The sequence below is a fragment of the Rhineura floridana genome, chromosome 9 (assembly GCF_030035675.1).
Source record: "Rhineura floridana isolate rRhiFlo1 chromosome 9, rRhiFlo1.hap2, whole genome shotgun sequence".
NCBI lineage: Eukaryota > Metazoa > Chordata > Lepidosauria > Squamata > Rhineuridae > Rhineura > Rhineura floridana.
Window position 1 is genome coordinate 33,609,515 of NC_084488.1, and position 26,914 is coordinate 33,636,428.

General features: G+C 40.3%; 1 protein-coding gene across 4 annotated transcripts in view; it reads right to left on the minus strand.

Annotated features, from left to right (window-relative positions):
* SGCZ (sarcoglycan zeta) overlaps nt 1-26,914 on the minus strand; it is an 832,502-nt gene that overhangs the window by 67,763 nt on the left and 737,825 nt on the right. For 3 of the 4 annotated variants that reach the window (XM_061583976.1, XM_061583977.1, XM_061583979.1), the window contains exon 5: nt 2,264-2,386. The exons of the other annotated variant lie outside the window; for it this stretch is intronic. In XM_061583976.1, coding sequence (XP_061439960.1) covers nt 2,264-2,386 — 123 coding nt within the window. The remainder of the gene's footprint in view (nt 1-2,263; nt 2,387-26,914) is intronic. 4 annotated transcript variants of the gene reach the window in all.

Below are 26,914 nucleotides of genomic sequence, written 5' to 3' on the forward strand. Positions count from 1 at the left end.
ATCTGATAAAGCGAACGTTCACCTTATCTTCTAAGAGAGAACGCACTAACAGGCAAGCACCCTTCTTTCTATATTTTTCTTTTACTTGACTTAAATTGTTGCTGTTTAAAAGAGATTTGCCAGATTGATCAGTTTTTGACATCTCACTGGGGAGCCATAACTTCTCTCTGCTACGCACTAATTAATAGCTTATCTCTGTTTTTGTTGCAAAAAGCTGTCCTGGATTTGCATTCTAAAGATATACACAGAAGAGGGATTTCTATTCCAGATTTTTATTTTGAAAAATATTATACTGTTTTGAGACTACTCTCTTTTTGGTCTATTTTATTTTGACGAATCTGTTTCTTGACGATTGCCATTAATTGTTTCGATCCTGGGAACTGCATTTTGTTTACTTAACTATTGGAGAGATAAGGCTGTCTGCTCTGTTTATACTGTGATGTCACCAAGTTTGGAGTATTAACCCAATTGTTGCTGAAATAAGAAGTGGTTTTCCTATATTTTTCTTTTAAAATGGCAATTAAGAAAGTGGCTGAAAATCTGGAAATAACTATGTTTCAGAAAATAATGGATGAGATTGAGATAATGAAAATTGAATTGAGTAAAATGAAGCAGGAGATTAAAGATATAAGGGTCCCTGTGAGAGAGGTGACCCTGGAAGGGGTCCCTGTGAGAGAGGAGACCCCGGAGATTGGAACAGGGGTCCCTGTGAGAGAGGTGACCCTGGAGACTGGAATAGGGGTCCCTGTGAGAGAGGAGATCCCGGAGATTGGAACCAACGTGGAACAGGAACAAGATTTGGAGTCTATGGACTTTAGAAATAAAATCTATTGTTTGGAACTCAATGTTATCTCTGAAGAAATGAATGAAGATTCTAGAGATAAAGTTATCAATGGCATGGATAATCTTCTGGACTGGAATGATGTGATGGAGCCCAATATAGAGAAAATCTATGGAATTAACTGCAGCCATGTGACAATGGAAAAACTTTTAAGAGATGACCCAGTGTATTTTGAAAAAAAGAACAGAGATATGATTTTACAGCAGTATTTCAGCAACCTATTCAGAATGGATGGCAAGAAAATATTTGGGATAGAGGTAATCCCCATCAGACTCTTACTATATGACTATGGCTTTGACAGCAAGATTATTATGGAATACTGATAATGGAAGATTGGATATTGAAATTACTGGACTTAACAAGACTACTGAAGATGGAAGATGGAAAATGGAACTAATAGAGATAATAGAACAATGGCTACTGAAATTATTGAACCTAACAGATTCTGATGTGATGGATTAATTGAAATGTTTATTTTGACTATGGTTATGACAATAAGATTATCATAATTAGTAATGAGATGGATTAATCGATATGCTTATCTGGAAAAAAAAATTGATAGATATATTTCTTAAAGAATTGAAACCTCTCTTTGACTTTTTGTGGAAAGAATAAAGTAATGTTTATGAGATTTGATGATTAAGTAAGATAACTACTGGAGGAAAGTGATTTTATAATATGACTTAAGAGACAGGATTGTTATATATTATAGACTTATAACTGATTTGATCTTTGACAAATGGGAAGTCAATATTTTACTCTTTATTTTTTATTTTTGTTTTTTTTTTCTTTTTTTCTTTTTGTTTAACTATTTTTGATTTTGTTTTTTGTCTTTGAATGTTTTATGATTTTGTCTTGTATGTTTTATGAAAATCTGAATAAAAATTATTGAAAAAAAAAAAAACTAATAACGATGTCTCAGTGCTGGTTCTTAGTGCTGAGTGCTCTTCTGAGTGCTGGTCCAGACACACGAGGGAAGCATCAACAGGTTTGGGAACCCCAAAATTTGTAGAAGTGCAAAAAATATTTATGAAAAAGCCCTTGGAGAGGATTTCCCCCAAACAGCCCAATGAAGGTAAAGCACAGAATGTTGACTGACTGTTTGGGATAGGGGTGTAGATGATTTAAAAAAAATGGGGAGAAGGGGAATGGAATCCTGAACAGCAACATTCCACTCTGCAGCATCTTGTTGCAGGTTCCATTTGTATGCTCTTAATTCACAACACTGTGTGATAGATCTGTAGGTGGAATTCTTGAATATGCATTAGAAAAGGCCACACAGTGATGGATAACAAGTGTTCTTTCACATTTGATATAAATTGGGGTAGACGTATTTAAACCTTATGGACATATCATCATCAGTACCATTAGTAACTCATTTTCAACAATCCCAATGTAAGGTATTCCACTGTTAGTCCCTACCTGTGACTTTCAGTCTGTCAGCTCCAATGACGATCTCTTCTTCATCAGCAGAGAAGAGCACCCTCCCATCTTCACTTGAGCTTATTTCAAATCTTTTACACTGGGCTTCTACAGCATCAGCACCTAAACAGAGAAAAGGAAGACTTAGGGCACGAGCCAAAGATCCCTTTGCATGATGAGCTCAAGCATTTCTACTCCCATACTGGGATTTTCACAATTTTTAGATCTATTTGTGGCTCTTCACAGCTTTGCAAGGTAGCTGTGGATGGTCCCCTAGTCTTCTGGGCAGGGAGGATTTGGCACTAACACAATGAGCTGTGATTTTGATCCCCAATTAATGCCTCAATGAATTAAGGTAGCAATGAACTGCACAATTCTTTGGATTGCACCCTGTGAATGATTTCAGAAGAATATATGCCAATTAAATGCCTAACAGTTGTGCTCCTGAAACCCATTAAGGACAGAATCTGCAAATAATTTTTTTAAACCATAGCATTACTGATTTCAATAGGACTAAGCAAGTCTAAGTGGTTGAACACAATTGCCTTTCATAGTTGACTTACATACAGTGACCATAATCAAGAACATGGTGCGTGTGAGAGATCAACACATGCACAGGTGGATTTTGGTTTATATTCCCTTAAAAAAAAAGAATCCTCTAGATGGGATAAGTTTCAAATATGGTCTTGCATTAGAAACGTGTGCGAATATTGGGAAGTGGTGATGGTTGGCTGGGCTGGCACCAGGAATGTTGGGGCCCTTGGGCACCAGCCTGCCCCAGGCCCTGACACACACATGCACACAGGCCCCCCTACCTCTCCCTGAAGGGGCCTTCGTTAGGGTGGGTAGGTAGTGGTTCCACGATCTGTGGTGCAGATGGAGCTCCAAGGCACGCTATCACTGCTGCGCAGGCCCATGACAGCCACCTGCAACATGTTCCGCATACCTCTCCCTTGACGTCATGTAAATGCTGGTTGCCAGGGCTGGCACCAGGCATACCGGGCCAGTCGTGCTGCAGGTGCAAGATTGCCATCAACCAAGATGGCAGCCGAGGTTTCCCTAAGGGCCTGATGCCTCTGCCACCATCTTGGTTGATGGCAATCTTACATGATGTCAAGGGACAGGGAGGCAGAACATGTTGCAGGTGGCCATCACTGCTACCCACCCATCCTAAGGAGGGGCCCTTCAGGTTGGTATGCAAAAATAAAAGCAAAAGACCTACTTCCATGAATATAAATGTGTTAGCAATATCACAGCTCTTGGCTTCCATTTAGAGCCTTGCATGGTGCTAACGAATAAATAAAACCACTCAACGTGAGTCTCCTGTGAATGAAACAAATGGATTTTTTGGTATATGTTTGTGTATCACAGGCAATTTAATAATAGAACAAGGATTAGCTGCAGCTCCCTATCAACACACCCACTTTTTTGCAGATCCAGATTTGCTGCTATTCATTGTGTGGACATCCTTGTATGAACATAATTTATACCCTTTGAGCCTTGCTGCTGGAGGGAGTTAGGAAAACAGGGAAGTGTCCATTCGCCATGCTCCACCATTGAGGAAGGCCTTGTTGCTATGCCCTTGCCCCCCACTGCAGCTGTGAAAAGTGCTGTGGATCAAACTCCAAGTCTCAAACTCCAAGCTCAAAGTCTCGAGCAAACACATTGACAATAAACTACCTAGCTATTCTTTCTTGGGCTGCAATCAAATACATGCATACTCAGAAGTAAGCTCCATTGGGTTCAATGGGACTTACTCCCAGGTAAATGTGTGTTGGATTGCAGCCTTGGTAATCTAAAACTCCTTGTTATCCAAATTCACTTTTGGAGCTTCATGTAGTAATATATCAATGTCCTAAGTAAATATCATACCCATTTATTTGTCTGAGCATTGTGGATATAACGTAATTCTTTTTAAAATTGTTTGTATTTGGGATAAATCACAAAAGCACAGTACAAAATCTTTTATTTTGTACCACAGGGATATTTATAAGCATTTTATAAAATATCCACACTGTAATAAAAAAGTCTCTTATTTATAACATAAGAGTTTGCAAGAACCGTATAATTTAAATGTACAGTATTCTTATTTTACCAATAATTAAAATCTATGGGAATCACACAACAAAACACATTTCAGTTTTGGATCAACAGGAACAATGAGTCAAAAGTGGCATGGCCAAGACAAGCTAGACTAATAAACATGTGTGAGATACAAACACAAACTATGAGAATCAACCGCCACTCCGTATCTTACTATATTATATTTTTGTGTCATGCTACCTGTGAATGCTTCTGCACAGGGACGTACCTGCGCTGAAGTGTTCACAGGTAGGGTGATGCTTACAGGCAAGGCGAGACAAACTATGGTGGTGATGGAGGCAGCAGCAAGAGGGGCAGCGGCAGTGAGGGGGCAGTGGGAAGGGTGTTGGCAGTGAGAGGGGCAGCAGGGGGGCCAAGTGAGTGTGTGAGCAGGTGAGTGGCAGCAGCCACCTTACTGTAAGGTAAACAGTAGAGGTGGGGCTGCGCCAAGTGCTTGGGGAAGTGGTTTAGGGAGCTGCCTGGGAGTGGGGGGAATTTGGTAATGTGGGGGGCTCTGGTGACTCATGGGGGGACTCTGGGCACCCCATGGGGGTTGGGGTTGGGTTTAGATTGGGGGAGGGCTAGAGGGCACCTGGCAGAGGTTTCCCTCAAACTTTACCCTTGTGAAGAGGACAGATGAGATGGGACTTTTGATGTGAATGCTTGAGGAGGAAAATCCACCACTGCCAGGGATCCTGGGAAATAGAACATGGAGCCTTTGGAAATTCTATTTCCCAGGTTTCCTGGGAGCAGTAGAAGCTCCTGGCCAAGCAAGCATCAGGGCTAGACCATCCAGGCCTTTAAAATTAGTCCTTCACCACTGTTACAAAGTCTGTCTACCATCCTTCTTGTTGCCACCATATCTTAGCAAGGCTAAATACTGGGAAGCCAGAACTAGTGTGGAGGATTGGTGGGGAGATCTTCTGGTGATGGGAATGTTATGAACTTGAAGAATTCTTGGCAGGGGGGAACAGACAATTTTCCCCCAAGAGTTTTATGAGAAAGCTTGGAAAAACTGAGCTAATTATGTGATGAAGTGAGGAGCACATCCATCACTAGTGCTGTACTTGTCTCCCTTTGAAATGTACAGACCAGCAAGTTTGTCCAAGACACCATGCCCATTGTGATCACTGTAACTGGAGGCAATTACATAACATGGTCAGTTCTCCAATTAAAAGTCTTAGATTGGTCATCAGTATGAGTTTCCTTTTACGCTGTACAAATTGTAGCAAGTATAGGCCATTTCCCTAAAAGCTAGTTTTAGAATATTAAGCATAATCACTTTATTATATTTTATACTCAGAAGTTAGTTCCAGCTGAGCATTCATTTTCTCTATCAAGATAGAGACTGACAGTTCCTCACCTCTCAACATAACCATTAATCCTCATGGTAATTGTTTTGCAAGTGTTTTACAATGTTACCAAGCTTTCTTTTGAATTGATTTCCGAGATCTCTCTCCATTTAGATTTGCTGATTGCAAAGCATGGCTGAAAGCAAAGTAATAGATAAGGGCATTAAGAATAATTTACTTTATAGCCCAATATAGTATGCTGCTCTCTGTGTGGCCCATAACCTTCTCAATTCTGAAGTGCAAATCCATGACTAATGATAGGCTATTATCTGCATATAGAATCAGTTTATGTTCTACAGATCCCACTCAATTTTTCTAATTATATGATTCACTCTTATTGATATTTCCAAAGGGCTAATGAGGAGTTGGGAGGTAATGCATTTCCACTTACATGAATATTTTAAATTTTGCAATGCCTTTTGATAGTGCTACAGTAGAAAGATATTGTACTGTGAATATTCATTCATTCCTTTACAATTACTATATTTGTCATCTCTAAACAGTAGGAAACAGATACTCTGTTGGCCAGCATTCAGTTTACCCATGTGATTCTAAAGGAGAGTGGGGGGATGGACAGGGCTGGCTCCAGGCATGCCGGGGCCCTTGGGCATCAGCTTGCCCTGGGCCCCGGTGTCTGTGTGTGCACACGTGCCCCCCATGCATGCCCCCCATGTATATGCCCCACACACCCCATGCCCCCCACCTACCTGTCTCCTGTCTTTTACCATTGCCATTAACTAAGATGGCAGCTGCGGTTTCCCTAAAGGGATGACAACTCTGCCACCATCTTTGTTGATGGCATGTGTGCGTGCTACACGCGCACATCTCTGCCATCCACTAAGATGGCGGCAGGGGCTTCAGTACCTTAGGGAAACCGCAGCCGCCATCTTCGTTAAGGGCAATGGTAAAAGACAGGAGATAGGTAAGTGGGGTGTGTGGGGGGCGCGGATCACAGAAGGGGAGTGGAGGGACTGCTGAGGGGCCCCCTGTGGGGCCCCCTGTAGCTCCAGAGGCCCTCAGGCCAGTGCCCCACCTGGCCACCCTTTAGAACCAGCCCTGGGGATGGAGAAGGAGAGGTAGCCCCACCCACATCACTGTTGCTGTGCAGCTGACCTCCATATGCATAGGAGGCTCCGCACTGCAGAAGTTTAAGATCCAGCTTGTAGAGGATAGCATGTATAGTACTGGTAATGTGATGTAGGGAGCGAAACTAGACAGTGCACTCCCACTCATCTCATGGGCTTTAAAATTATGTGTTAACACACAAATAGGGCTTGCAGGAACCAACCCTGAAGGGATTAGGTGACACAAGGAGTCTACATAGTTTCACTTAGTCTTAACAAAGGTATTCTGACCTGGATTCCTAGTCTGGAGTGCTCTTGGAAAGCTTATCCATAGCCAACCACTATAAAGTCCAGAATCTGGAATTACCTAACTGGACCAACATCTGTATTCTCTGTAAGAAAGTAACTTTGCCTTCAACCACTCCAATTTGATACAAGTCAGTCTTGGGAGCCAGTGGGGGAATTTGCAGATAGGGAGGAGCTGCTCCTTAATTGGTTGCCCAGGTCCTTCGACTCTTGACTTGCTGGTTTTCCATAAATGCAAAGAATTAGCTGTCTTTTTAGATTTATATTACTTTGCAGATACAAGCATTCGCAGTCGAGCATTAGAATACTTACTAGAATCCCATATTTGTAGCTCCAGCATAGAAAGCTGTTGAAGCAGATGAGCCTCCCCCACCAAAGGAGGTAGCTGTAAGTAAATTACTCAGATTTGATAATGCCAAAACAAATGAGATTTGCATTTACCAAAGCAAATTGCACACTAATTAAATTATGTTTTGGATTTTTTTTGTTTGCTTAATTGTGCATGAAATAAATAATAATTCCAATGACATGAGAAGAACCTCTTTCAAAACATATTGATTCTTTGGAGACAGGAGGAATCATAGAGATAAAATATGTTTTAATAAAGAGGTAACCCTTGACAGAATCTAAAGTCAATTTTTAAAATTATAATGCCAAATATCTCTTCTAGGATGCAGGATGGGGTTAACATTGATGAAGCTTCAGGTATGATTGGCCACTTGAGGGCTTTGCTGTTTTCAGTGGATGCAACAGCTATATGAGACACAATACAGTAATTGAATATAAGTGTGTGGAATTGTAAGCAATTTCACTGGTATGTAGAAAATATCTACAGACACACTACTCTAAAAAAATAATAGGGCCCTTAGTTTAAGATATTGATTGAGGGGAGCCTAGAATATTGAATCAAAATTATTTTAAGCTCTTACAATTGAACATACATTTATAGGCACAGAGTGTGTTTGGAATTAAACAGCTGTATGATCATGAGGTGAAACATTAGGTGAATCCTTTCATTTAGGATAGCCAAACTCTAATCTTAGCTGAATCTCTAGGATTTGTGGCACTCTATTTAGCTTTTTATCATTGGGCTTGGGTATGTATGTACTTGTTCACCCCAGACCACCCACCAGCCCCCCCAAACTTTCCCTATCCAACAATTTGTGAGTCTGTAAAAAAAATAACCCTATCCGCAACAGGAATGCAAAATATGTATTGACTATCCTAATATAGTCACACAAAACTTTAAGATCAATATACCAGTTTGTCACTGGGCATATCACTTATAGATAAAATAATAGAATCACAGAATTGGAAGGGACCTTAATCATAATCTAGCCCAACACCCTAATGTAGGAAACCTACTGGTACAGCATCCTTGATAGGTGACCATCCAGCCTCTGCTTAAAAACCTCTAATGAAGGACATTTTCTGTCACTGTCAAACAGCTCACACAGTCAGAAAGTTCTTCCTAATGTTTTCTTATAATTGGAACCAATTGGTTTAGTCCTGCCCTCTGGAGCATCAGAAAACAAATTTGGTCCATCACCTATGTGACAGAAGTTGGCTATCATAGCACTTCTTAATTATCTTTTATTCAGACTAAACACACCCAGCTCCTCCAACCTTTCCTCTCAGGACTTAGATCTCCAGGCCTCTCACCATCTTTTGTCCTCTGACACGCTCGTTTGTTCATATCCTTTTAAATCTATAGTGCCCAGAACTGGACATAGTACTCTAGATGTGAGGTTTGACCAAAGCAGAAAAGAGTGGTACTCATTCTATAAATGAGTGGTCATTTATACAAATATTTCTATACTGTCATTTCATACAAAAATCAAATCAGTTTACACACTTATAATACAATAAAACCCACAAAAATTTAAAACAGATTACCAGCAGACAATTACGGAAAACCTTTTTCTTAATTGTCTGCATAAGCCTGGTGCAAAGAAAAGTTTTCAGCAAGTGTTTGAAAGTTAATACAGAAGGCATATGCTTGATCTCTATTGGAAGATCATTCCACAGGAGTGGGCCAATAACACTGAAGACTCAGTTTCATGTTGATTTTCAAATAAGCCTCACCAACTAGGGAGATAACTAATGACACTCCTAAAGATTATCTCAGTGATCAAGCTGGGATATAAGGGTTCAGGTGGTCCCTAAGGCACCCTTTATTGTGATCTGGACACTATACTTCTGTTGATGCAATCTAGAATTGCCTCAGCATTTTTTGCCGCTGCGTTGCATTGCTGACTCATGTTTAGACAGCAGCATGATGTTGTGGCAATGGAAAGAAAAGGAAAGAAGCTAATGGTCCTTAAAATAGAGTTGGGATGGTGCTTCAAACATGAAAACTGAGAACTAGTGGGATAAACAGAAAGACAATGCCTCTGCTCCATCAATTTCAACCCTGAAAACAACAACACTATTATCTGTCTTGAACCATCACTTTTTATGAAGAATAAAAGGAAAAAATGGATCTCAGATTCATAGCATCTACTCCATACCATTAAAAACAGTGCTGTTATTTCAAGATCCACAGTCCTTATGACGGGTGCAATCAGATCTGTCCTTGAATGACTGGTTCTTCTTTCTAGCATTTATTATGTAGGCATATACTCCAGAAGATTTGGAATGTGGCACTTACAATAACAGGGGCATGACTAAGAAATGGGCAACCCAAGCAAGAATTCTGAATGACTCAAGTAGGATTTGTCAAGAATTTGTCTAGAATGGGCTAACACAGCAGTATCTTTGCTAGGTATCTGTATCTTCTTGAGGCTGTTTTGTGAAACCGTAGCAGACACCTTATTAAATTACAAATACGCAGATTATATACTGCATTTCCTGTATATATTCTTGATCTTGACCTGACTACCATTCAATGCAATGAGATTTTTCTCATAGGTTTCAATAGATGTTAGCCTCATCCTCCTGGTGCTGGGTTGGCAGCTGTGCCACAAAAACCAAGCTTGCATCAGTGAAATTTAAAGTACACACTTTGAAAAGATTAATAGATTAAGTTTGCACTCAGTAAAATAATCTAGTTATGCTAGGCTTGGAACTGATGTTTTATTTATCAATTCTGGGAGATAAAAAGTTTGTTTGCATGGTGTTAGAAAGCAAAGAAAGTGATGTGGAGAGAAAGAGGAATTATAAGATCAGCAATACATTATCAACAATAAAATATACAAGTTTAGGCATATATCAACTGTGCCCATTCCTGAAGAAGTCAGACCTGGATAAAGCAACATATAACTCAGTTACATTAAGGCTCTAACCTAATGTAATGCACTCTACATGGGGCTACCTTTGAGGCTTGGCAAGCTTCAGTTGGTCCCCAATGCAGCAACAAGGATGCTAGATGGCACACACCCATGGAACCATGTGTCAGCTATGCTGCAGTGTTTGTACTGGTTGCCCACTTGCCTTGGAGCACAATTCAAAGTGTTGCCGATTTGGTCCGGAGGGATCATTTCCTCCAAAAACCATTCTGTCTGCTCCCTAAGATCAGAAGGAGAGCCCTTCACTGTGTCCCATCTGGAGTGAAGTCTAGGGATGGAAACAGCCATCAAAGCCTGGTCTGGCCCAGCTGTACATGGAGACAGCATGCAGATTTTAAAGGGAAAATCCTATAAAATGTGCATGGAAATATGAATATAAAAAAGTAAAATAAAAGTACTTACGAGGTTGTCTGAGGGCTTCAGTTCTGCCTCTTTGCTCCATCCCAGTTTAATTATTTTTCCTTTTAAAAAGCTGCAGACTCCAGAAATCTTCTACCTGCTGGCAGCCTAGAGCAGCTAGCGTGTGGAACTTCTTGCCGCCATGCACTTTGAGTGGAAGTCTCTCTGGGAGCAACTAGACTTGGTGATGTTCCATTGCTCTCAGAGGAAACTGTGTGGCAAAAACATGGCTTCCCCCCAATGTTGTTGGACTCCAGTTCCTGTCAGTACCAGCGGGCATAGCCAATGGTCAGGAATGAAAGGAGTTCTGGTGCAGCAATATCAGGAAGACAACAGGGTTCCTACCCCGGCCCAAAGGCATTAGCACTGTCAGTAGTACAGCTTCTTTGCTTCCCCTGTTTGTTGTTTTGCTGGTGGCACTGCAAGTAGCAGCAGCAAGTGTGCTGGCACTGTGGGAGTAAAATGGCAGCTACCAAAACCAATGGTAGAGAATAGTCAGAGAAATTCTGCAAAGTGGCTTTCTTCTTCTGGGGTGGTGATGGTGAGAATAAGAAAAATCTCAGAAGTCTTCTCAGAAAAGTATCTCCTGAACATTTTCAGCAGCCCATGAGACAACAGCAAGACCCAACAGCAACTCATTTTTTTTTGCATGCAAGCCAGTGCTTCTAGGTCTTCACTTTACCCATTCTGCATGCATGTACAAGTCATGTATATGCAAAAGAAAGGTTTCTTTTAAATTAAAATAAAATAATGATGGAGGGGATTTGAATTGTGCTTGGCAAATGAGGGCCCAGATTCCCCAAAATAGGTGTGGGGAACTTTTGGCTCCCTAGATGCCGCTGAACTACAACTTTGTTCTGCTTTAGTAGGCATAGCTAGTGATCAGGGATGATGGTAGTTGTAACTCAGCAATGTCTGGAGAGCCAAAGGTTCCTTGCACCTGCCCCAAAGCCAGCTGGTCCAGACAAAAACCGCCTAACATAGGACACACACATGGGTTAGGGAACATTTTTGGCCACATTGGCTCTTAGCCAACTTGATGGGGTCACATGCCAGTGGTGGGCATAGCTAAAAAGTGGGTATGGGCAAAGTGACCATCTCACACACTTGAACATAAGCATGCAACACAATCATATACACCCTTTACAATCCCTTTCCTGTTCTCTCCACTCTTTCTCTATCCTTCTCCTTTTCTTCACTCTTTCCATCCACTCTTTCCATTTCTCTCTTGTGGACTACCTTGCTGTTGTACAACTTGGAAGGAAAATGAGATTGGCTGCAGAACTCAAAAATACAGGAGAGCAAATGCTAGAGAACTCTGTACAATGATTTGCCTCTTTCCTCTTTAGGCCAGACCACTGTGCCCTTGGATGCAACTGCTTCCTTAAAGGAACAATCACAAAAGAATTTTTAATCTAAATCTTAAACGTACACACTCTCACTGACTGTTAAATGACAGATCGTATTATATCAAATAAAAGTTTCATCCATACCCTAATACCTCATTGGAAATACAGGAAATATTCTTGGGATTCATTACCACCACCATTCTTCAACAGAGCTCAATCACATTGTCTCATTGTTGCTCATCTTATTTTCCTCTAGGTGCATTGCTTACTGATTGACTGCTCTATTAGTTACTCTCAAAATTTGCCAGGTGTTAAATTAAACTTACTTGAATGTAATCCCCGGATCCTTGTTTCCCCCCCTTTCTTTCTTATTAAAAATAGGCATGGAGTTTGACCTGCTGCAGTCCTCTGAGACCTTACCTGTCATCCCTGAGTTCTCAAAAATAATTGCTAATGGTGGTGCCAATCTTTTCCCTGCTAGCTGCTTTAACATTGTAAGTGAATTTCACTACAAGGCCTGAGGTTTTGAAATATGCTCACATTAAGCATCCTTAACCTTTTCTGTCCTGGTTCCATCACTTGACTGTTGAGTCTTGCAATCGACATCATGTTTCAGAAAAAAGTCAAAGGATATATGCTTTTAAAAAAAAAAAAATCTAATAAAGTTCACAATTAAATACTGTTCAGCAACCAAAGAACCAACTAGAATAAGGTGGTAAAAATGGAGTGGTAAGTAGGGATGGGGGAGAATATCTGCTAAATAGGACTTAGTACTGGATTCTGACTGAATTCGACAGTCTGCTATATTTTTGGACAGGCACTGATTTCTTGCAGCAAGCTGCAGCTGTAACCGACATGGATTTTTTGTGGCGGGCTGTGGATGAAAGCATGGAATTTTTCTCTGATTTCACGTAATTATCTTCGTAATTTCCTCTAAGTTGATGCATTCATAACAGTGTGCAGGTGTGATAAATAGGAAAAAATAAATCATGTGGAACACTGTGATCATTTACATAGGCATTTACGTTAAAAAATTATGCAATTTTTTGGCCATTCTGCCCAAATTCCTCCTCTTCTTCCAAACTCTCCCCATTCTACTACAGAAATGGCGACAAATGCTTGACTCTTTCTGTAACTGCGGTAAACGTTCACTCTTAAATAAAGCAGTTCTGTATCGCTTGAGTAATAAGGGAGGTTTGGGCATGCCATATCTGCAACTATATTATGAAGCATTGCACATTAAACAACTCGCTCAAATGATTTGTTTTGATCGAAGTATACTTTGATTTCAATGGAAATTGATTCAGAAGTGAAATGCCCATCAACATGATCACTCCCTTTGTTACCACTGTCTAAATGTGCTCTTTCCTCAATCACACACCCTTTCTTGAACACCACGTTGAAAATCTGGACTCGATGGGTCTGTAAACTAGCACCTTGGCTGTCCCCTCTTCTTCCATTGCTGTATCACCCCAAATTTTGTCACATTGATAAATATAGGCAATTTGAAGGCTGGGAGCACAGGGGATTGCTAACGATGAGAGATCTGTTTGATTTGAGGATATCCTTTACAAATTTCTCAATTAGAAAAATGTCTCTCTGGGTTAAGAGTCAACTGGTGTAGAATCTTACAAGTATCCTCTGTTATAAACACAATTTATAAAGCAGAAGGTTTGCCATGTTCTTTGACATCCCATGAAGCCCTGAGATAATAGGGAACTTCTAGCCCACAAGGCACTATCTCTATAATTTATAGCCTTCTATTAGAGTTTAAATATGGAAGAGAAAATTCAGCACGTAACACTTGGGCTAAAGATCTGGGGAGGGAAATCACATAAGAGGAATGATATATGGGAAGGCCCACACTCAAGAGCCACCTCAGCCCTCATCAAAGAAAAAAAATGCTTTGAAGGTTATACATCGGTGGCACCTCAATCCGGTCAAACTGAACTATACCAACTCCTCCCTGTCCACTCTGTGCTGGAGGGGATGCCTGATCCTTGGCTCTTTCCTACATTTATGGTGGGACAGTAATAAAGTGACACAATTCTGGAGTGATGTTTTTCAAATTACTAATAAAGTTCTTAAAGCCACAATTATCCCAGATCCGGCCTTGGCACTTCTTTTCCTTAAAGGGGATTCCATTGTTCCTAAAACTCAGATGTCTTTCCTATCCAGATTCCTACTTGCACTGAGGCTTGAAATAGCCAAAAATTGGAAGGGGGCAGAACATTTAGCGATAAAAAATTGGTTTACAAGATTTTGGCAACTTGCACTAGATGAAAAATTAACTCAAGAGCGAAAAAAAGCTTAGGGGGCAACATCCTGCAATAAATTTACTTCAATATGGTATCCCTTTTTATGTTATGCTATCGTAGATGGGGCAGGCCACCCTCATCATTAACTTTCTTTTGGTGGGATGCTTTTTAACTCTATTATTCTGCTTTCTGGTATTCTTTCTATCTTATATATAAAGCTTCTGTTGCTGAATGTACCTGTTTTCTATTTTATATAGAGTGATGTGTTTATTGTGCTTTGATTGTTGTTTTGCTTGTTTGTTGTTATATTTACTAGAAATCTCAATAAAACATTATTCACAAAAAAATTACAAAAAAATTTTGGCAACCAAAAAACAAACAAACAAACAAACAGCGGATCGAATTGGCAAGTGCCAAAGCAAGTGGGAACAAAAAAAGGGCAGATCTGGATCAAATGATGGACTATCAGAATACAAGCAGATTGGAACTAGGCAGTGAACCCCATCCCTATTGTTAAGTCAGTTACATTTGTTTTACATTCGTTTCTCCCTCAGCTTTCTGCCTGGTCCTTCTGTCTGGAATTTTATATTTTATGTTTGTTTATTTATTTGAAATGCACATCCCATTTTTCTTTCACAAAGAAACTAAAAACTGTCTAATCGTGATTCATGAATTAAAACAATTATATAACCTTAAAATAATAAAAAAAAATTCCAAGGCAGCCAAATAGCAAACCTATAGCAGGAGCAAGAGAAATTAATAAACTATCAAGTTGGACAACTTCTCTGGAAAAGGCATGTCTTAATCATGCAGACTAAAAGATGCTATTGGAGGTCACTGATTCATAGGGTCCCCATAAGTCGTAATCAACTTGAAGGCATATAACAACAACAACAATCATGCAGAGCAAAACAATTAGTGATGGGATCAAGGTGGCTATGACTGAGTAAACTTTGTCCCACCTGCTGAACATCAGGCACAATTTGAACTTGTTTTCACCAAGCTACAATATTGTCTTGCCCTTCTGTCAGATATTGCCACCTAAGGATGCTGTACCCAGAACAAGCCCCATTAAACTCAATGGGACTTATTTCTAAGTATATTATTATAGCAAATAGTACACACACACACCCAAAAAACCCTGGCATATGGGAAATATGCAAATTACCATTTTATATTATGTAAATTATATTATTCTTCAGAATGAGAAATTCTATATATATGTTTTAGATGCTTTGCTATTTAAATTGTGTGTATGGGTTGTATTTTGTTCATGTTCTCTATTGTTGCAACCGGTTCTGTGACCTCTGAGCGAAGGGCAGGACACAAATCTTAAAGACAAACTGGAGAAATCATTTTTATTCTATTTCTGAGGTAAAGTTTTGTTCTAAAGGAATGCATAAGGGAATTCACAGTGTTGAATGTAATGGGTTAACTGTATTTAAACTTTCTTGACTTTTATATACAAAGTATTAACAGGACCTCAGCAGGTGGCAGACTGACTTTTTAACTGTCACATTACATTGTCTCAAAACAGAGGTAGCTCTGAAAGTGAGGCTCTTCCTTTATGGACAGACACAGGGAATTGTAAACCAGTGGAATTTGATTGGTCAAGTTTGTGGACATTCTTTCTCATCTCACAGGACTAGAATAGTGGCCTGATTGGGGGGGGGGAGATTTCTACCCAAATTTGAAATGATTGGCTAGAGAGAGAGACCCTGGTGGGAAATAAAAGGGCAGTCTCAAGCCACAGTCGATGGCAGTGAGTGGATTGGTTAGACCAGTGGTTCTCAAACTTTTTTGGTTCGCGGCACACTGTAAAACATAAAAAATTTCTGGCGCACTTCGTGTACAAAATTAAAAATATATTAATATATTTTAAACTATGAATAAAAATAAACTTAGAAAACTATTACTTACTCTATACAAATGGGTTTCTTCTCATTTTTAAAATATACTTTCATAATATTTGAGGCACACCTAGCCACCTCTTAGGGCGCACCAGTGTGCCTGGGCGCACCGTTTGGGAATCACTGGGTTAGACGAAGTCAGTGTGTAAAAAAGAGGACAGAAGCAGCAGCAGCAGAGCAGGAGCTAGGCAGAGGACGTGTAGGTTTAGACAGCCTGTGAGAAGCCGAGAGCAGAAATCACTGGCTGGAGCTGCGGTCTGTGGAGGAAAGCGTGTGTCCCAAGACACAGCCCTTGACAGAGCTCTGAAGCCAAGAGTCAGTGGAGTTGCAGAGTGACTGAGGTAGCAGGAAGAATGCTGGACCGCCTGCATCAGAAGTCCTGAAAAAAGCCTGGGAGACTCCAAAAGTAAGACCTGAGTGAAGACTGCAACTGTAGTCCTCAGTGCCTAGTTGAGAAATATTAACTTGACTGGGATTTTTTTTTTTTAGTGAAAAAAGCTATAGGATTAAATAGGGTGAGGAACTGAATCTCTCAGAGCTGTCATCTTAAAGAAACAGTAATTTTACAGTCTAATCGCCCTGGGTTCCTACTGGGAGGAAGGGCGGGATATAAATCTAATATAATTAATTAATTAATTAATTAAGTTCAATGTATAGTAATCATAGAAGCCAACATCACTATCTGTTTACATTAAATGGTTATTTAAAATAAAATATAGTTCATTTTTTTCACTATAAAGTGGAGTCTGTGATCTCTTGTACCACATTTATCCATAGCTACTGGTGGGTTGACTGAGGTATATAACTGACTTTATATCTGGATGCATGGTTGCAGCGGTAAACAGGTTGAATAAGTAAGTACGATGTGTTAGCATAAAGTAGAGAGAAAAAAACTCTTCAAATATGCAAAACTGCCCCCTTGAAAATAAGTAACTTGCAGGCTTGCATGCAGTTTGGATAAATTTTTGAACATTTATAAATGTTCTAAATAAATAAATAAATAGTGTTGGAGGTGGGGTGGTTTGCTACACAGAGGAAGAAACAAATATGGAAGTATATTTCCAGCCCTTCAATTGTACCAAACAAATTGTGCTGCAATATTAGATACAATGAGGTGCCCTCCAAATGTTGTTGGATTCCATTACCCATCCGCTTCACCTAGCTTGTCCAATGATCAAGGATGTTGGGTGTTGTATACAACACCTTGAGAGCCATAGGTCTCTGTGAGGAGTCCTTCCCTGGCTCTCCCTGTCAGGTTCCTACCTGCTCGTGGTTACTGCCTGTCTCTAGGCACCACCAGGGACTCCACCAGTCCGGACCGCTCTCTCTTATGTTTTCTCTCCCGCTCTAGCACATATCTCAACAGATCCCCCTGCTAGGCAACCACCAGTAACGTCCCAATACTAGTATTCCCAGAGACTCTGAACACTGGTATTGTTATTCCCTTCACCGCTGCCACCATTTGTTACAGTTCCCCTTCAGCCTTGGTCATTACCTTACCCTCCCTTCTGGTCTGTGAAACCCCAGCCAAGGATCAGGCCTTTGGTAAACCAAATTAAGTATTTATTACAGATAACAAAGCTAACAAGATTAACAAGATTTCTTCTTAAGGCACATAAGCATATGGTTTTACTCAATACTAATCCGAACTCCACCCCCCTCCTTCTTCACTCTCTCCTGGCAAACAACTCTCTCAAACCCCACCAAGCAATCCACTCTTTCTCTTCTCCCCCCAGATTCCACAATTCACCACCTCACATTCACCCAGATTTACCTGTCATCCTTTCATTTATACTGTCAGCCATTTTAAACATTCAGCCAATCATCAAGCATTCTATTGCCCATTCACTCCCCCTCCTCTTTCACTACTTACCATGTATACTCTAAACAACCAGCACTTACCATATATACACTAATATATAGGAACATCACAGTCTCCTATCCCCAAGCTGGGGAAAATGCATGGACAGATAAAGTACATATAATCCTTTTACAGTGCTGCACATTCCTTTGCTACAACCTGAACATCCCACAGTGCTGTTTGCCAATGTCAGTTTAAAGGTTAAGTCAGAAACATAAAAATAACACATTCTCTAGATAAAATGTAAGTTATAATATGGCACTAACTGTACTTGCCCTCTTTAATGACTTTCTTGTCCAGTTTGCATGCAGAAGATATAGCTTTACCAAAATTAATGAGATGTCTGAATGTCAGAAGGGGCAGAGTGAGGGCAAAAATAAAAAATGAATGTCCTGTCTAAGACTTATTATAGGACCAGATGCTGGAAATAATTTAACTGTACGTAGCACCCAGCAGTAGCTTTGTGAACGTCATGGTAGTCACATAGCATCTGTCTTAGTAGTTAAGTGTTAGCAGTTAATATATATGAAACAAGCAATTCAATGGAAGACCTTCAGAAGAGGTGCACTCAATTGCTCAAAAGAGATTTGATGCTACCTGACTAATGTTTTGTTTTCTCATTTTGGGGGTCTGAGATGTTATAAAAATAAGTACTTATCCTCATTAAAGCATTTTCTGCTAGTAATTTACTATCGGTGTTGACTGCCTTAGAGTATGGGACTCTAATATTAAAGCAGATGCTATTTTTTAAATTGTTCAATATTGTTCTCAAACGCAACTAGGAGTGATCCCCTCCCCCATGTTTGAATAGGTCTTTCTAAATCCTAATTCATCTACAACTCATATTTTCAAAAGGATTAAGTGCAGGTTCCCTTATAGAAGTATCATTTTTGTTTTACAATGTCTCTTCTTTTCCAATGAATTCACTGCACACACACACACAAAACCCGCACACATACATCTAAAGAGCTGTGCAACAATTTTCATGTATCTTTGTTTGCTTGTTTCTTGTGCAGCATGCCCCTCCTTACTGTGCTACACAATAAACTACTTTTGAAACTGAGGGGATCTTCTGTTTGTGATCTAGCATGAGACACCTGCATTTAGATTTTTTTTTTTTTTAAAGGACAACATTTCACAGGTTGCATCCATGTTCTTGGGCACACACTAAGCTGTTCTTCAGATTCTGGCTCATATTTGTAAAGTTGTTGACTAGTTCTGATGGTTTGAAAGCTTTATCCTAGTTGCTTCCACTAGCCCTAGTCTGGCTAGTAAGTTCTTTGTTGGCTTACATTTTCTAGAGCTTCCAGGTCGCACTCACTGTTGCCAACCCATTGCATTCTAATATTACTGAGTTGTCTCTTGTACATTTTTTTCTAACTGGATTTGTGCTGATTTCTTTTTTAAAAATTAAGATGCACTTCCATGCCAGCCTGCTCAGGTGCCTGGTGGGAAGGTAGTCCCTGTAAGAAATAATGAAACTAAAACTGCATGTTTTGACAGGAGAAATTGGTGGGGCAGGGCTGGCTTCCTACCAGTGGCTCACTGCCACTTATTGGGACATTGTAGGTGTTGGTGTGTGCGGTAATTTGTGTGTCCAGCGCGTTACTACTGAAGAGCAAGACTGAAGTGCAGAGATCCACAAACAAAGAACTTAGTTTAAGAGTCTTTTACTTCAGACATTAAGGCATATAAGCTTACAAACGGTTTCACTTTCCCTCCACAGAGCTGCTTTCTCCATAGAACACAAAACACTCACAGAAGTCCAAACCTCCACAGAAGCAGCTTCCCCCACAGAGCTTTCGGTTTCTCGCCAGCCTTAAGTAGATAAGACTGGCCTCGCTGGGCACAGCTGCCAGCCAACATCCTTGGCGCGCATCCTTGCTGGCTTAACCCCATAAGTACATTTTCTTGCTCTGCTACTCATGTGAGGCACATATGCACATACACACATATCCAACAGCCCCCACCTGTGTCTCACATGAACACAATCACAACATTCAGGTCTTATCATACAGGGGAATTGTATGGTTGCAACAGCTGAAGTCCCCAGTGGCACCCTCCTGTGTTTTGAAAAGACAACGAATGGGTAGCCATTTGCCATCCTCAGTGGGTAGATCAGGTTCCTCAACTTAATGCAAATGTTTCTCCATCTCTATGATATTTTCTTAAAAGGGCTTAAGATTCATCAGGCATTATATCTGTGGCAAAAAAGATGAAGGGAAAGGAAGGGGGAGGGAAGGATAATGTAAAAGGGGTAATGTGTCTTCTGGAGGCATCCCAGACTAGCATTTAGACTCCTTAAATTAGGAGTGGGGAACTGGCAGCCTACAAGATGAATCTGGTATGGATCTGGATCAGCCTGCCAGCTTCTCTTGGCCTCCTTCCCTCCTTAGCAATACACCAAATGGGATCACAAAAAGTGAAATTTTCTGAAACCACTGCCTCAAGGGTTGGTTGAAGGGAGAGGTGGGTGGAGCATTGCAAGCTTCTGATGAGATCTTCTCCTATGCCTGCAATGTTCTGCCCACCTTCCCTTTCAGCTACTGCTCAAAGGTTTCCTTTTCCATTGGGAAGGCAAAAGAAGCCACCTCCATTGGCAGCCGTAGCCTCAAATTGCCTGGAGTATAATAGCGTACAACCACAAACATTCCTTCTGTCTTGCCCTGGTGAAAAGTCTTGCACTGGGGCAGGATTTTGGGGGAAATGGCTTTCGAACTAAAACAAAGCAGCACAATGAAAAATAGCCTATATATATCATCGTGCTTAAAAAAGGGGGAGCTCTGGTGACCCATGGGGGGTAAGGGGGAGGACTCTGACGACCTGTGGGAGAGAGAAGGGGGGAAATGGTGAAAAAAGGTCATGAGTCAGCTCTGCAGGATCAAAGCCACTCCCACCAGTAATAGTAATAATAACACATGGTTGGTTCACATGGAAATCAACAGCATAAGGATAACACAGTAAAGTAAAAAGTTCCCATAAAATGTGAAATTGTAAATGGCTATGGTCTGAAGGCACAGAAGGCCAGCTCCCTGCTGAAGCTAAGCAGGGTCAGATCTGGTCAGTGCCTGGATGGGAGACTGCCTGGGAACCATATGTAAGCCGTCTTGGGTTTCAATCATGAAAAGGAAGGCCGGGTATAAATGTAATAAATAAATAAATAAAAATCCCAGAACACAGGGACAGAAGTAGTGATATGTTGGTGAATTAGGGTTGCCAGGTCAGAAGCATTCCAAAGCCTGAGATTTCAGGGGTAGGTCCTAGTGATGTCATGGGGATGGGCTGTAGTGATGTCACAGGGGTGGGCCCAAGTGATAACACAGGGGTTATCTCATTAAGCATGATACATTAAGCATCAACCACAGTTGTTTGGAGCATACAATTGAAACAAAAACATTTCTCTGTTTGGAAATTAAGATAGGAAGATAGAGCCTGGGTAGAGAACATTTAATCTAGTCTACTTGGTTCTGGCAAGAAGAATTTAAGTGCCCTCAGGCCAGCCCAGTCACCAAAAGGCCATTGTAGGAAGAAAGGAGCCTAGTGTTGTGGAGATGTTAGATAGGAGCACTCAGGAATAAAGATGGATGCCTCTGAAGGCTGCAATTCTAAACACACTTACTAAGCCCCACAGAACAATAGGATGTACTTCTGAGTAGATATGGTTTGGATTGTGCTGTTGGTAAAGCTTGTCTGCGGGTCCTCTGCAAAGATATCCATATCCAAGTAGGGTTGGCAACCCCACTGCCTGCAATGCCCTGTCCATACCTTTCAACATGGCTGCTCCAAACTTTTTTACAGATTTGACCCTTCACTTCCGAAAGAGGTCTGAGAAATTAATAAGAGTAAGAAGATTCTCTACCCTTTCCTGTCTACCTTGTGGGCTGCTATAAACTCACTTTGACAGCCAACCCAATTCGAGTGAGTAATAACTGACACAGATAAAACACACATGGTGTGATCTACCTTCACTGACAGCAGCCTGGGAACAACAACAATTGCAGCCGCACTTACCAGTATGTGAATTATCTGTTACCACTATTGGGCAAGAAACAAACTGCCATGCAACCAACAAGGTCCATCATCCGTGGGTTTATGGGGGTTGAGCTGAGAGGATGGAACTACTGTTGTTGCTTCTATGGATGTAAGGGAGTGAGGTTAAAGATAAATGAAATGCAAACAGAAAAATAAAAATAAAAGACAGTGATGATTTCCTAAATGCAATACCATACCAACAACAAAATTCCCATGAGTATGGCAGAAAATTCAGCATCCCACAACCAGTCAGGATTCCTAACTAAAAACCAAAACTAAAAAAATCCTGGCAGCCAGTCAGCCAAAGTCAGATAAATCCCCATGCAGCACAACCTGATCCAGGAGCTAAAGTTAAGGCCAAATTCAAAGTGTGCTTTCCATGTTATGGGTGCTACATGGTACTTGTTCTGCTCTTGTAACAAAACAATCCTTTAGTGTGGTAGCACCTTTGCTTTGGAATTCCCTGCCTATTGACATTAGGCAGACACCTTCATTGTACTCTTTTCAGCACCTGCTAAAAACATTCTTGTTTAGGCAAGCCTATCCAGGCATGTAGAAGCTATTGTGTCTTTTATCTTTTTTTAACTTGTTGTTGGTTTTATTATTTTGAATGTTTTTAAATACCTGTCTTTAACTGTTTTTGCCAATAATTTTATTGTTTTAATTCCTTCTGTAAACCCCTGTTAGTTTTTTTTACTATAAAGCAGTATATAAATGTAAATAAAATACATAAATAAATTTTAGAGTCACTTTGGCCCATGGGTCTCTTTCCACTTTTAGGAACAAAGGAATCTACTTATACCAACTCAGGCCATTTGATACCATCCAGCTCAGTACTGATCACATGAACTAGCATTGGCTCTCCCGGATTCCAGGAATAGTCTTTTCCAGAAATTCAATTGTGGACCTTTGCATGCAAAGCATATGCCCAACCAATGAGCTACAGCTCTTCCCCTGTTTAAAAAAGTATCTTTTAACATTGTTATTTTCAATTCACTAATGAATGCATATCATGCCTAGGGCAGATCCACACCATTCATTTAAAGCACATTCAACACACATTTGAAGCACATGAATCACACCACAGAATCATGGGAACTGTAGTTTGCTAAGGCTGGTGGGAACTATAACTGTGAGGAGAAAACTACACTTCCCAGGATTCTTTAGAAGTCATGTGCTTTAAATGAAGAAATATTTATATAAGCATAGCTGACAGAGATGTTTATTATTTACACAACCTGTAAAGATTTTTGTAGTGCAATGTATTCAATGGGACTTACTCAAACAGGGAAGCTTGCACAGAACTGCACCTCAAGTGATAAGGAACACTCACCCAACCCAAAATTTAGAATCATGCCACCTGAAGCTATTTTACAACTGTTTATCCTTTTTATGGTTATTGGATTTTAAAGGGATTTATTTCTTGTTGCGAGCTGCCTTGGTTTCCAATCAGCAATCCTACCTCACAGGGTTGTTGGGAAGACTCCATACACACAGACACACACACTGGAGATGTAAAAATACATGCACCCCCCATAATAGTTTATTGTCCAAATTAGTTGGTCATTGCAGAACATTAAAAAAAAAATCAGTATTAGTTTTCTACATAATAAAAGCAGTGATATCTATGTAAACTCTGCCTAATTGCTTTAAAAATATAATTGGGAGGAGAGAAAGATTTACAACACAAACACAGTTCTTTACTATGTTCACTCAAAAGTGCCATTAATTTACAGCACAATCCTAACCATGTCTACTCAAACATAAATCCTGTTTAATTCAATGGTGTTTACTCCAGGTATGTGGGATTAGCATTGCAGCTTTACTCCCAGAAAAGCAAGTATTGGATTAAAGCTTCATATTGGGAAAGTTTTCAAAATACTGCCATCTTCAACAACCCAGGAAAACTTAAACTTGTTTGACTCGTGAACACAAGATAAAAAAAGGCAATTCCAAGATCCTTCTCACATGTCGTACTGCTGAGCCAAGTATCCCCCTATCTTATAACTGTGCATTTGGTTTCTTTTTCCTGAGTGTAGAATTTTGCATTTATCCCTGTTGAATTTCATTCTGTTGTTTTCAGCCCAATACTCCAGCTTATCAAGATCCCTTTGAATTTTGTTTCTGTCTTCTATGGTATTAGCTGTGCCACCTAATTTTGTATCATCTGCAAATAACCATGTTCTGTACCTCCTCATCCAAGTTGTTAATAAAAATGTTGAAGAGTGCTGGGCCCAGGACCGAGCCCTGTGGTACCCCACTCTTTACTTCTGCCCAGTTTGAGAAGGATCCATTGATAAGCACTCTTTCAGTATGATTCTGGAGTCAACTGTGGATCCACCTGATAGTTATTCCATCCAGGCCACATTTAGCTATCTTGCTAATCAGAATATCATGGGGCACTTTGTCAAAAGCTTTGCTGAAGTCGAGATATATTCCCACAGTCTACAAGGGAGATTACCCGATCAAAAAATGAGATAAGATTAGTTTGGCAGGATTTGTTCTTCATAAATCCATGTTGGCTCCTAGTAATCACTGCATTGTTTTCAAGTTGCTTACAGAGTGACTGCTTTATAATCTGCTCCAGAGTTTTTTATGAACCTACCCAGACCCTTAGATCTTATTTTGAAGCCCTTCTCCAGGTCTCCCCTCTGAAGGAAGCTCAGAGGGAGGTGACAAAGGAGAGGGCTTTTTCAGTTCTGGCTCCCTATCTGTGGAATATGCTCCCCAGTAAGGTCCACCTGGCACCTTCATTGACATCTTTTCAGTGCCAGGTAAAGATGTACCTTTTTTCTCAGGCATTTTTCTCAGACTAAGATTATGTTGTTTGTATTAGTGTGCTGTCAAAGCTTTCTGTGGTTGTATGATATATTTAGTTTGGCTTTTAATAATGCTGTAAATTGCTTAGAGACCTCCGGGTAACAATTTATTTTTGTTATTGTATTCATAAATAATATATTGATGATAACTATATATACGAAGATGATATGAAACAACCTCTATTATCGTAAAGGATCCTATATGCTATTAGTAAACTCATTCTCTGATGTGGATCGTTAAATAGTTCAATAGCATCAACCATGCACAAAAGGGATCAGCAGGCTCAGGTAAATGCAAAGGTTTGTATAGGTACTAAAACATCTTAAGGGGGCAACGCCCCCCCAAATACCCCAATGCGGATTGAAAATGTTCAGTGGGCACACTATGTTGACTGAGCAGAAAACTGAGGGGAGGGAGAATGCAATGGATTATCCTTAAAGAAGATATGACTGGCTGGCTGAAACACTGAACAAGATTACTCCACACTGCAACATTTTGGTGCAGGTCCCCCTGTAACCGAGTTAATATATGTAGTATACAAAGTGCTTTAACGCCCCCAAAGTGCTATATAAATCATGCATATTACTATGCATGCTACCCTTCACTAGATGTGTACTGATGAATGAGAGAACTCTGAGGGCTTCATAACATTGCAAAGTAAACTGACTGGCCCTGTGGAGGTTTCACCAGCATTACAAAGCAAGAGAAGTGGCATGGAATGCAAATATGATATGTTTTAATCAGTAGACTCGTACAATCTGTACCAACTGTGAAGACTAATTAAATAGTTCACAGGTGTTTGCAGTAATGAATAACAAGAGAAAATGTGTTTCTTTAAAGCATCTGAAATATTTATAGTATTAAGTGCAAATACTGTTTTGCAAAGCAGGCTGGACTGTGTTCTCATACCCATTTATTCACATACAGAGCCACTCGACAGATTGCCATTGCTTCAACCAGAATTTCAGATTGCTTTCTTGTATCAAATTCAACGGAGCGTCAGAAGAAACTTAACTTTACATACTGCTAGAGCTAAAGGCTTAAATAATGCACTTACCAGAGGCAGCTAGAGAGGTGCTCCTGAAATGCACTGGCAAGCACAATATGGCTAGGTGTTAGCTTAATTTCGGTCCATTTGTATCTGCTACCTAGTCTGGTTACTTTTCACATGGCCATTTAGGGCAATCATAACAGATGCTGTGTCTTTACATCTTACATTGCCATGCCTCAAATATAATAATTATGCACATGAAGTAATATACTCTTCATAAATGAAGAAGAAAAACTCAGCTATTTATTTCAAAATAGATGAGGGCAGGGTGAGAGTCTAGAACTTCTGAAAAACCATGCTATCTTCCGTAGAAGCCCTGCCCCCTTAATCCTAAATGTATAGGGACAGATTATGTACTATTAAAGGTATTTGCACAAAACAAGATAATGAATAGTGAGATTTGCCCCCACCCAAAACTCTCTGGAATAGGAAAGGGTAATCAAGAGTGAGGCACTGAAACCATGCCCTTCAGCTTTAGTCTTACAGCATTCATTCATTGGTGATCGCTCGTAGCCGAGTAAGATTGTCTTCCAAGATAAGGTCTTTAACAGTGGGTCTGTAAGTGACTGTGGAGGCCAATTCTGGATCCACACAGCCTCCCACAGTGAGGACATAGGTTTCCAGATGGAAGATGGTCGCAATGAGGATTTGTTTGACGTGCCTTCTGCTTAGCTCATTTGTCCTGTTCGCCCTGTATTCCATTTGGGACGTTCATGGGCCAAGACTTCCCAGTTCTCGATGTTCATGTTACATTTTTTTAGATTCGCTTTAAGAACATCTTTAAACCTCTTTTGCTGTCCATCGATGTTCTGTTTTCCATCCTTAAGTTGGGAGTAAAGTACCTGCTTTGGAAGACGGTGATCAGGCATTCAAACAACAT